General features: G+C 42.2%; 1 protein-coding gene and 1 pseudogene across 1 annotated transcript; both read right to left on the reverse strand.

Moving 5' to 3' along the window:
- Positions 1-3,997: 3,997 nt before the first annotated feature.
- LOC123467568 lies at positions 3,998-4,691 on the reverse strand. Its single transcript, XM_045167439.1, has one exon. It carries the CDS (start codon positions 4,655-4,657, stop codon positions 4,076-4,078), a length of 582 nt encoding a protein of 193 aa, XP_045023374.1. The 5' UTR covers positions 4,658-4,691; the 3' UTR covers positions 3,998-4,075.
- On the reverse strand, positions 4,660-5,978 carry LOC123467566 (annotated as a pseudogene).
- Positions 5,979-12,837: the final 6,859 nt, after the last annotated feature.

A 12,837-nucleotide genomic window follows, 5' to 3' on the forward strand; every position in this document is an offset into this window, starting at 1 on the left:
ATGTCGAACGAATCTTTCTTTTATCACACTCCCGTGTAATAATGATGTTCCATTGGGGAATTCACTGTCCAGAATTTGTTTTGTGTTTTTCCCATTTTCTCTTGCTTCTAGTAGGTGTTTTCTGATCATTTCTCTTGGTACTTCCAGCAAATTGTAGTTGAACTCTCCTTTCATCAACATCGTTATGGCGATGATTCTTCTTCGTGTCATCTCCGTGTCCATAGCTGGAAATGTTTTCATCATACAGTTTTTACAGTAGGCCGTTTATGTTATTAAGGGAACTGGTAATGACCAAGTTTCCTGTTCTTCTTCGTTGTTGATTACACTTACTGCTTTACAGTTGGCGACCATTTCACTGTCTGACGACGATGGGTCTAAGTCACTTTCTATTTTACTGTAGTAGTGACCCACTTTACTCGGTGATTTTTCTTCTTCTTCCGTTTCTGATGGTGATATAGAACTTTTCTCTTGCATAAATTCGCAATCGCTTTCACTATTGCTGTATCTTTTCTTTTGCATAAATTCACAATCACTGTTACTATTGCTGTATCTTGTTACGTCTTCTTCCATATTTATATTCCGTGACACCTGCATACTTGTTGTTGTTGGTAGTACAACCTTATTTTCACTTATCACTTTGTTTGTGAGGTTTTCGATTTTAGCTGTAGCTACGAAATTTTTTCTTGCGTTCGTACTAATTTGTATCTCACCTTTAGCTTCATTACTCATTAGATTAGTTAAGAGTTCGTCTTCCCAGTCGTTTCCTGTTGGTAGCGTTTCACCTATTTCCAATTGCGGGGTATCTTCTTCAATCCAAGTCATCAAGATTTCATCACTCCAGTCAACATTTGTTAGTTCTTCGTTTTTCTTGGTTTGGTTCATTTTTTTTTTAAATGTATCTTTCCGTGGAAGGTTGGTAATACAACTAAAACTTTTCTTGCTTGTTTGTCTGTTATATAGTTGGAGTACCCACCCCTAACATGTTCAACGTTGCTTACGATTCTCTACTAAAGAAATCTACTTTGAATGTCAATGTTTTATTAGGTGTCCTCTTCCTATTTTGTCTTTAACTATCTTCTAGTCTGAGAATGTTTTCTACAGTATGTGTGAATGTTTTGTTTAATTGACCCCTCCTTTTAAGAAAAACTTCTTACCTTATGTGTAAATTCTAGATTTTAACGACTTATATAGAGTTTCATTCTCGTACACGATTTCTCTCTTCCGCAAAGTGGTTTATGGAAATTTATTTCTTACCCCCCTCTTTTTTTTTTTTTATTATATAAATATATATTTTTTTTTTTTTTTTTTAAGATTGCGTCAAGGCGATCGAAGAAGTCTCGTTTAGCGTGTTCTTTGTTCTTCAGTTGTCGCTTGACTGTCTGTGCTGTTTTGTTTTCATTTTTGAATCCCCCACTTTCTGTGATGTATACGCTAGACTTTGTTTCTCAGCATCTTGTTGAAATTTAAATGATTTTTCACTCTTCCATCCGGTGATGTTCCAAAATTCGTGTTGTGAGTATCGTCGTTTCACCACTGCCGATGTCCAGTTGTTCGAAGAATTATTCAACCCGGTTCGAAGTGGTGTTTCCTGTCCCGTTGTTCCCGTATATGTGGTACAGCCTGTTTGGTGCAATGACTTCTATTACAAGTAAATCCGTCTTCTTGTTCATTTGTGTTATCCTTTTCTTGTTTTCGGAATTCCTTTATTGTTTTGTTTTATTTTATTTTTGTTATATTTTCTTTTTATTTATTATTATTTTTTTTTATATAGTGAATATCCTGGCTACGCCCGACTTCGCGATATTCTTCCACTGCTGCACGCACGGTTCTTGTGGTGGGCAGAATCAGGGGATGACATTTATCATCCTTGGGTTTTGGTTTCGAACATATATCCGGAGCTGACATATTCCGAGATTCAGATACGACTCGAGCACCATCAAGTCTGATTGGCTGTTTTGAACCATTTGAATGATTTTGCTGAGGATGATTGATTTGCTTTCCGTCGGTGTGCTTAATTTTTCACTATGGTTTTGTTTTGGTTTTTGGTTTTTTTTTTTTTTTTAAGTACTGATTGGAAAAAAATTACTCTACTACATCTACCATCTTTTTTTATGTTTGGTGTTGTAGTTTTTTTTTCGTTATTTGTTAAACGTGCGTTTTAAATGGTCTTCTGGAGTACATCTACATAGATCCTCCCACACCATTCCGTAGCCAACGACATAGCTGCATGTCGCGTGACTTCCCGTACATTCCTTGTTTTGCTCGTTTTCCCATTTTAATTCTTCGATAGGATACAATTTTCCTTTCTTTGGTGCACTCGGTGTGTTTATCGACGTAAGGTTTTCTTTTGGTTTTTCTGTCGCTGACGTCATTAAAGGTGCAAATTCCCTAATGAATGGTTTTTCATTTGCTCCTCCAGCGCTGTAGATGGGTTCTGGTATCATGGAATCCATTTCTTGAATATCACTTTCGCTCACTTTACGTGATTGCTTGCATCGTCTGAAGCTTTCCTTAATCCGTGGAATAGGATTACAGGAAATAAAAATTCTTAGACAAATGAGAAATAGGATGAATCCTATCGCGGAGAGAGCCATGATTTTTAATGTGTCAAACCAGGAAAACATGTTTCCGATTTGATTGTCCTGTTCTTCTGTTACTAGGATGTTAGGTAACTCTTTGCCTTCTCCTTCATTAATTCGTCCCACCAGGTCATTTAGGATGTTCAGCTGTTCCATTTCCATTGTTTCATGAGCTGGGTGGTTCCTTAATCCATAGTCGAAACTGTTTAAGTGCAGTTCTTCGAATTCTGCAATTAAATCCAGATTTGAGGTGTGTATGGTCGCCTCTTGTTTAATCCAGTCTCTTGCTGTTGCGTTATGTTGCCAAGTATGAGGATAATCGTTGATGTTTATCAATTGTGATTTCCAAAAACACTCTGAATACGGGTGAATAGACCATCCGTCGAGTCCGATCGTACAGTTGTTTTTTCCGTAAACGAAAAATGGCTGGAACCCACACTTGGTCTCTTTTGCAGACAGTGAGATCCTTTTTAGGTCGCATTGTTGCAATGTCATGGCCTGACCAAAACCATATATCCTTGTACACATTGGAAGTCCGAGTGCGGCGGCTGCAAGCAATCCATTTGTTTGGGCTAAGATTATGGTTTGCGTTCGTTTTATCTTTGATAACTATCCCGAATTTCCTTTGCCAATTTATTGTCGTGTTCAGTTTCAATACTGATTTTGTATTGCTCGTGCATTTTTCCAAGCTCGTATTTTATAAAGTCACTTAGCTCCTCAGTGGATTTTGGTAGACCGTTACTTGTATTAGCGTCATTTAGCGGTCGATAGTCATCTACTACACGTTCGTGTGCTATATTTTCTTTTTGTTGTTTTGAAACCTTAAATTGACCATTTGAACTTTTGTCTTGAAATTCCGACTTATCTCGGGTTGCATTGTGTTGTCTCTCAATTTTGTCTATATCTTTTTCTTCGTCATCATTTGATTTTGTTATTCCAGTGGTTGTTGTTTCGCTTGGCTGTTCTCTTATTTGATTTGGTGTAGGATATTTCAGGCTTATAGTTGGCTCGGTGGAAGAAATAATTTCAGCTTGGTTAGATTTTGGTTTTATTTTGTCTGTTGTTGTGGTTTCTGTGTTAACTTTTTCTGTAGTTGTAGATGACTGTGTCGTGATAGCCGTTTTGAGTGATGTACTAGTTAATGTTGCTGATGCAGTTGTTGATGTTATTGTTGGTAATTGCTCTGCTTCTGTTGATTTTGTAGTAGATTTTGATGTTGTAGTTGGTTTCGGTGTAGAGGCCGATATTTGTGTGATAGTGGTTGTTTTTAGTGTGGTAGTACTTGGCTTTTGAATGATGGTGGTCGGTTTTTGTGTAAACTTTGTAATACTTTTTGCGGTGTGTCGTACCGTACTTACAGTTTAAGTTGAGAATTAAATTGACACTAAGAACTGTGTCTGGTCCAACCATCTATTCGATTTACACTGATAGATTTACAGTCACTTAGTGGGGGTGTAACAATTAAAGGAGGGGAAACAATGGGGGTTTGGGGCCACCTATCGGGGGCCCCTGAGACAATAGTCGCGCAAATGCGCGGGTGCAGTCGTCCGGCGGCCGGATCGGGTTGTCGTCGTCTGTTGGGCGATTACATTCCCAACATACTCCCCACTAGAGCCCGTACCATCTGGCTCGACTTCTCCGACGACGTTGTCCGTCTCTCCGGCGGCCGGTACCACATTTCTGACCGCTGGCTCAATTTCCGGTGTTAGGACAAGTGGAGCTGGATCCTCATCCGGCTCCTGGGTCGGATCCGGATTTTCAATCTCGATGTCCTCATCTCGATCTTCTCTTAGTTCTGTGGGGTGAAGGGACTGAATTGCTCGATTAATGAGGTTCCCGTTGGGAATTTTAAGCATCACGGAACGAACAAGTCCGTCACGGCTAGGTATTAATTCCTTAACTACTCCTATCGGCCACATTAAACGTTTGGAGTTTTCGTCGTGGATTACGACGATTTCTCCTAGGCGGATTTTTCTTCCGGACTTCCCCTTGGAGTGAAAGTTGTCCAGTTGACGTAAATAGTCGTCCACAAATCTGGAGCAGATATCGGCAACGTAATTTCTTCTGAGCTTATCCATTTCTAACAACTTGGTGCTAGTTGAGGTAGGAGCTATTAAATTGGTAGCTGGCTCCGGGTCCGCGCGAGTAGAACGTCGATTGTTGAGGAATTGGTTAGGAGTGATTGGAAGCGGATCATCGGCTCCTTCTCCGATATAGCTGAGTGGGCGTGCGTTAATCACGCTTTCTATCTCAATTAAGCTTGCTTCCAATTCCATGTAGTCCAGACAAGCTCGACCGTTGGAGCGTCGAAGCAGATCCTTGACGCTCCTCACCATTCGTTCCCAGAACCCGCCCCACCAGGGGGCTAGGCTGGCGGAATATATCCAGAGAGTCTTCCTGGCGGCAAGATAATCCTGGACAGTCGGATCGGAGTTGAGTAGTTTTAAATGTCGGTCGACACATCGGAAAGTTTGTGCGTTGTCGGAATACATCACCGATATGGGTCCTCGTCTAGCTGCAAATTTGCGGAGGGCAAATAGAAAGGAGCGTGCGGTCATGTCCGGCATCAGTTCCAGATGAATCGCACGAGTGACAGCACATGTGAAAAGACAAGCATAACTTTTGAGCTGATTAGTCTTCTTAGCTTTAGTCGTTGTCGGTGGGATATCTTGGATTTCGATATCCTCTTCTGTTGGCGTTTCTTCGCCTGCGAGCGGAGCTTCATTTGGAGCGTCTTCTTCTGCGAGAAGCTCCTCAGCTGGCTCTTTATTTGGATCGTCTGTTGAAGTCGGATCCTGGACTGATGTCAGGGCTTTCGCTTTCCTTCTGGATGGGGCTGGTTTGTAAAACAAATGTCCAGCGAAATCCACTCCTGTAATATGGAATGCTTGCGCCTGGCGGAGTCGATTTAACGGAAGTGGGGCTGCTAGTTCTTGGAACGGTGGTGACGTTAGTTTTTGGCATTCAACACAAGCGAACCAAGCGGTTTTAACTTGCTGCCGTCCCTTCACTATCCAGAACTTCTCCTTTAGTTCCGATAGTGTTCCTTTTACTCCTGCATGTAGTAAAGACTCGTGTTTGTCTGTAATTAGAAAGGAGATTACTAAATGTTTTGCAGGAAGCAGAATTGGGGGTTCGATATTTCGATCCCTTAAAGCAAGTGACACTCTTCCCTGTACACGGATGAGTCTGTCTCTTTGGTCCCAGATTGGGAGAAGAGATGCGATTTTCTCCTTGGGTTGGATTGTGTTGTCCTGCTGCAGAGATTCAAATGCCTTGGGGTATCGCTCCCGTTGGAGCTGCCGATAAATAGTCAGCTCCGCTTCATCCAATTCTTCTCTAGATAGTCGGTTAATTTGGATCACCTTTTCGAATACCTTTATTGACTCCATAAATTCTTGTCCAGGGGGTCTTAATATCCCTTGACTCCTTCTTAGGAATCGTGCGATCCATGCCGTTCTTCTTACTAGTCGATTCCAAGTAGATATTCTGTCCAAATTCCATTCAATGGTGGTTGTTGGAGCTGTGATGGCTGCTGTCGTGCTGACCGCCGTACTCCTTGCTTCTGATTCAATTTCAAACTGAATTGTTTGTGGAATTTGGGTGTTGGGGGAATCTGGCCATTCCGATTCATCTTCTTTGAGCCAGATCGGGCCGTTCCACCATAGAGTTGAAGTTACCAGCGTTGGCGCTGGCGCTCCCCCGCGAGGCAAGATCGGCCGGATTTTGGAGACCTGGACAGTGTCTCCACCACTCGGGCTTAGAGAACTTTCTTATCGTTTCTACTTGGTTTCGAACGAATGGCTTCCATTTGTTTGGTTCGCCTCTGATCCATCCTAGTGAGACTAAAGAGTCCGACCAGTAAATTGTCCTCCAATGCTGGATTTGCATTGCTGTTTTGACGACTTCACCTAGGCGTACGGCTAAAAGCGAGCTTAGTAATTCTAACCGAGGTAAAGTTACTTTTTTCTTGGGTAGTGGTGCAACTCTGGTCTTGCTCGTTAGTAGGACGACGTACGGTTCTTCGTGTCTCCTTTGAAGTCGTGCGTATGCTACGGCTCCGTACGCTGCTTCTGATGCGTCTCCGAAAACGTGGAGTTCATGGGAGATGATCATTTCTGACAATCCGATCCAGCGTGGAATTTTCAATTGGGTGAAATCGATTAGGCTCGTCATCACCAGCTTCCATGATTTCTGGATTTCGGCTGGAGCAGTTTGGTCCCAACCTATCTCCTTTTCCCAAAGTTTCTGGTAAATAATTTTTAATAGAAGGACAGTAGGTGCTAAAAATCCGATTGGATCGAAAATCCTTGCCGAGATGCTAAGAATTTTCCTTTTTGTGATCTCGGTTCCTACTTCCTCTACTGCTTGAATTATAGCTGTTGGGTCGAATTGAAAGGAGTCGGATCCGGTGTCCCACCGGATTCCTAGCACCTTTGTTGTCCGTCCAACGCTGGGGAGAGTAGGCCGACGACTTGGTTCGACAGCCCTTTCTCCTTCAAGTGTTGTCTTAGCTCGTCACTGTTCGTTGCCCAGCTTCTCATGTTGAGTTGGGCGTCGCTGAAAATCTCGTCGGTTTCATCGACTCTTTGTTTGGCGATTGTCACGTCGTTCGCTCCGCCAAGGTAGTCGTCTACGTATAGATTCTTTTCCAGCTGCTCTATTGTTTCTGGAAAACGAGATTTTAGTGATTTAAGATGTTTGTTTATGGTTACACGTAGCAGGAAGGGGCTAGGACTAAGGCCGAAGGGCACCCTTTTCCACTTGTAAGCTTTGAGCGGGGATCCAGCTACTGCTGGATCCTTGGGCCATAAAAACCTGATTGCCTCCGCGTCTTCAGGCTGTAGGGCGATGTTGAGAAAGGCTTTTTCAATGTCCGCAATCCAGGCGATTTTACACTTTCGAAATCGCATTAATACCGATAGGAGATCGGGATTAAGGTTCGGTCCGGTCTCCAGCACGTCGTTTAGACTAGGACCAAATTTCGTCTTTGCCGCTCCATCGAAAACGGGTCTTATTTTCGTTGTTGTTTTGTCGACTCTGAAGACCGGATGATGTGGAAGGTAAGTATGGGGCTGGTCGTAGTCCATATTTGCTTCTTCCACGAATTTGCTATCGATCAGTTTTTGGATCTCTTGGTGATAATTCACCAAGTCTCCTGGATTTTTTCTCAATCTGCTTATTGTGCTTTCTACTCTTCCAGTGGCCAACGGTAGGTTTTTCTGGAGTCTCCATTTATCTGTTGACCAAGGTATTGGTGTACAGTATCTTCCGTCTGGCCATCTTGTTATTTTCTCGTCGAAGGAGTCGAAACGATCCTCTGACTCCACTGCTTCAGCGCCTTCTAGGTTCGCAAAATTTTCTATTTTCCAAAAGTGGGAAAGGTCGAAATTGGTTGCCGTTATTTCGTCGTGTTCAACCCGTTTGGTGTCTGTTTCTCCGCAGGATCCGGTTGGTGCATCTGAAAATGATGTTCCTGGTTGTGGATTTTGGAGGCTGGTTTTTCCAGTCTCCTTTCCCGTTGGAGTGCTGATTGACTGGGTTGGACTTTCCTTCCTTTCGATTCGGCTGCTTGTTGCGAATGATGACGTTATCTGCGGCACTGGATAATTAGATGTTAAAATTAGGTGCTGGATTATTTGATTGCCTGTCTTAGAATTAGTTTCTTGTGAGGGACCGGCTATCATTCTTCCCAGCTTCGTTTTGAATGCGCGTAGTCCGCACGGACTCTGAATTGCTGCTTCATTTGACATGATTTGGAACATTTGGTCCATTCCAACCAGAATCCCAATTGGGTCTTCTTCCCCATGTGCCATTTCAAATCTGTCGTCAGCCATTTTTTCGTTTTGGATCCAGAGGCTCCTTGCAAATTCGGATCCTATGTAAGGGCCAGTATCTGCAATGTGGTCTGATTCTAAAGCGATTAATGTAATTTTTGGGGCGCCTTTCCAGGTGCCCCTTACTTGCATTTCAACGGTTTTTGTCATTTCGGGTTGGCTAGCTTCCTTTTTCTTGAACACTCTCGTGCTGATATTTTCTACCGCTACTGTTTTCAATTTGAGTTGTGATGAGAGCGATTTTAGCACCCATGATCGATGACTTCCGTCGTCAGCAAATAAAATTGCTCTAGTTTCTTTGCCGTCTGGTCCACTGACGATCACTGTTGCCGTTTTTAACATTAACTGCCCGAACGTACTTGCGCAGGCTGTAGTGGCCGAGATGGAGTTGCTGGCCACGATGCTTGCCGATTTTGGTGGTTTGGAGACTCTGATGTCTCCTTTGTCGCAGAGGGCGGAATGGTGTCTCCCTCCACATTTGTTGCAGTTCCGTGGGGATGTGCAATCCTTGACTTCGTGCTTTCCTCCGAAACAATTCACGCATCTTTTTAAATTGTTAATGATTGATTTTCTCTCCGCTAAGTCTTTTGGACATCTTGTCGGCCAATGAATTTGCCCGCAAAATATACAAGGCCTTTCACATTCTATCCAATTAGGTCTAAATTTAACACTTTTAGATGTTAAAGTGGGTTTGAACTGTAGAGCTGGATTTGATTTAGCGCCAACGGCCAGTTGGGACGCTGTTGCTAGAGGTGGGCTGAAAGGCTTTGGTTGTTTAGAAGCTGGAGATGGTTTTTCCTTTTCTACTCCTCTAATCCTGTTGAATCTTTCGGCTGCATCGATTTGGTCGCCGATGAACTTTATTACTCCTTCAATGTCCGTTGATTTGTTGGACTCTGATTTTGCCCATTCTAGCTGTAAACTTGAAGGAATTAATTTGATTAGTTGAGAACCAAGGAGTCCCCCGAAAGAAGACGTTGGGACTCCTAGTGTCTCCAAGGCACTGATGTGCGATTGGAGATTCAGCTGAAAACTCCTGAGGGCTGGCACATCATTTCCGTCTTTCACTGGCTGCAAGGTATGCAGTTTGTTGAAGTGAGCGTCGATCATAACCTGTTTTTTGCCATATCTTCTTGTTAACTCGTCGATGGCTACCTGGTAGTTAGCATCTGTTAATTCAAGATTATTAACAATTAAGTTAGCTTCGCCTTTCAAATACTCTTTGAGATAGTCAAACTTTTGAACGTTGGTAAGGGTTGAGGAATGAATCGCCGCATTAAACGATTCCCAGAATTGGGTCCATTCTAAAATGTCCCCTTTGAAATGTTTAATTTGCCTTTGTGGCAGCCTCATCGAATGTGTCGATTGTGGCGGAGCTGCTGCGGTTACGTTAACCACTGGCGCTTGAGGCGTAGGTATGGCTGCAATCACTTGTGTGATTATGTCGCGGGTTATGGTTGCCTGATTCATCACTTGTTGTTGGATGAGGGCTAGAATTCGTTTGTCTCTTTCTTCTTCTTTTTCTTCTTGTTTTCTTTCTTCTTCCTCTTTTTCTTTTTTCTTTAACATATTTAGCCATTCCTGACGTTTTAACTTGATGACTGCGTTGGCATTTGATACCTCATCTTGTGTTTGGTACGTGATGTCAGTTTCGGCGTCGTATTCCGCCTGGGCTGCATCCGCTTCATTGAGTTCGTCTTGGATTGCTGTTGAGTACCCTTTGTAGGCTTCGTAGCATCCTTTAAGCTTAGTTTCCAGGACTTCTAGGTTGCTGAGCTCTTCTTGCGTCATCACAGTTTTCAACCCATTGATTAGGTTGATTGTTTTTGTTATGTGGCCCTTAATGGCCGTTCTCGAGCCTTTTGTTGTCGGAGCCATTTTCCTAAGAGAGGTGGCTCCTAAGGGCTTTTGAGATTGAGAGTTTAGAAGGAAGGAGAAAATTTAAATAGTTTTAACCAAGAACCCTTCTTTTTTTTTTTTTTTTCTGGATTGTTACTCCCCTCTTTTGAGGGGCCTTTCTAGTAATGGCCCCAAACAGCTTAGCAATTAAATTTTTGAATGTGATGGATGGGAAGGACACAGTTTTTCACTGGCTTAAATTAACTTTTTAGGATTCGAAGGACCATGTAAACTTTGTAATACTTTTTGCGGTGTGTCGTACCGTACTTACAGTTTAAGTTGAGAATTAAATTGACACTAAGAACTGTGTCTGGTCCAACCGTCTATTCGATTTACACTGATAGATTTACAGTCACTTAGTGGGGGTGTAACAATTAAAGGAGGGGAAACAATGGGGGTTTGGGGCCACCTATCGGGGGCCCCTGAGACAATAGTCGCGCAAATGCGCGGGTGCAGTCGTCCGGCGGCCGGATCGGGTTGTCGTCGTCTGTTGGGCGATTACATTCCCAACATTTTGTGTGGTAGTGGTCTGTTTTTGTGTGGTTGTGGTCGGTTTTTTTGTGGTTGTGGTCGACTTTTTTGTGGTAGTAGTTGATTTTGTCGTTGTTGTTTTGAATGTTGTTTACGGTTTTGTCGCTGTTGTGAGTGGCCTAATCGTTGTTGTTGTTGTTTCTGTTTTCGCACTTGTTGTTACTGTGGCTGCAATGGAAGGTATGACTGATTTATCTGTTGTAGCAATCATGGATGTTGCTGACTTTGTCGTTATGGTTGAATTTTTTGTTATTCCTTCTGTTGCGTTTTTTTATAGTTAATCTCCTTGGGATCACGATGGTTTAATGGTGGCAAGATTGGTAGATTTTTTCCAAATAAGGTGTGTTGAGTATGTAGAGATATTATTGCTGCTGCCGACAATGTTCTAGGTTGATGTGGATTTCTGTACTCGAAACTAAAATGTTGTTTCTGGCTCGTTCCATGACAGTGTCACAACGATAATTTATCGACCCGTCTTGTTAGGCATTTCCGGTCCGAAGCGCCTGAATGAAGTCCTGTTCTATCACTTGCCATTAATTGTCCTGTGTGATCGAATGTTCCCCAGATGGAACTTTTATCTGAGCATTCGTGCAGAATGAGCATCGTTGTGTTCGCTTTAATAAAGTTGTTTGTGTTAAATGGTCTTATCGTGAAGTCGGAGGAGTATTCGAAGGCTTGGCCCTTGCTGGATGCTTCGCTACAGTTAGCCACGGTTGTTTGTGATTGCACCAAGGGGTCATTACTTGTTATTAATTTTTGTAGACTTGTTTGACATTTGATCCAATTAGGATCGCATGCTTCGAGTGTTATTGCTTTGTTAACGCCATTGTGTGTTAAACATTTTTCATCGGGTGACTTACCATGTTTCATTAGTCCCCATCCTATCATGTCCCATATGATATTTCCTCTCCCATGGTTCCGTTTCAATAATCCTCCGAAAATAGGCGAACTGACGGTTGTTGTTACTGATGTCCTCTGTTCCAACTGGATTTCTTCGAATTCGTCAATGGATGCATCTGGGAAATTATCCAACACATCCGTGTTTGTTGTTAGGATTTCGATAACCCATTGTTGACTTTCACTAATTGTTCCCTGTCTACTGCATGTTTTAGGTGTTGCCAATCTAACTCGTCCCTCTTCTTCATCATGTAAGGTGATGCACAGGCCTGTTTCCAGAGAAATCCATTGGTAGTTAGTTAAATCCAGTATCCACCTTGATGTGTTTTCGGTGAAATTTTCTGCCATAATTTGATTGTTTTCATTTGCCACGATGCAGATGTTAGTGTTTATAAGCCTTATGCTGTGATCTACGATGTATTCGAATTTCGTTCCTGTTGGCAAAGGGTCTTGGATATCATATTGGTTGTGGACTGATACTTGCGTGTTTATTGATGAGCCATTAACCATGAGATACGCAATTGTATCTTTTTTAGTCATTATTCCATTTTCTTCTACGTTTGTTATTATAGGATGTCCCATTCGTATCGAACCCCATGCATACGATATGCTGTAAAGTCTTTTCCCCATAGCTTCTTTTTCAGCACGATTTTCAAGAATATCAATTTCGTTATTAGTCGACCGTTTTACTTTGCTTGTTACTGGGTCTGCGTATTCATTGCAAGACCATGTATCTACATTTACTTGGTTCTAACAGGATGGTAATGAAATTTTAAAATTTTTATATAACTTTGTGGTCGGCTCTCCTGGAAAAATAAGAAATGTCAAAGGCATCCCTACTACTTTAAATCCAGGTTGGGTAAATTCTTTATTATTTATATCTGGTTTGTTAGCGAAAGTTATTTCTATCTGTTTGTTATTATCTAGAAGGCGGCTAGTGTTTACATTAATCATTGAGTTTGTTAATTCTATATACCCTTCACCTTTAAAAATAATTTGTGAATTTGATGAATTCGTTGATCTATCTCCCCATACTATGGTGTTATGATTTTGTGTATACTCCCCTTCTTGCTGAGTGGTGTTTAAGAATCCAA

This window comes from Daphnia magna, unplaced genomic scaffold, assembly GCF_020631705.1.
Source record: "Daphnia magna isolate NIES unplaced genomic scaffold, ASM2063170v1.1 Dm_contigs196, whole genome shotgun sequence".
Taxonomy (NCBI): domain Eukaryota; kingdom Metazoa; phylum Arthropoda; class Branchiopoda; order Diplostraca; family Daphniidae; genus Daphnia; species Daphnia magna.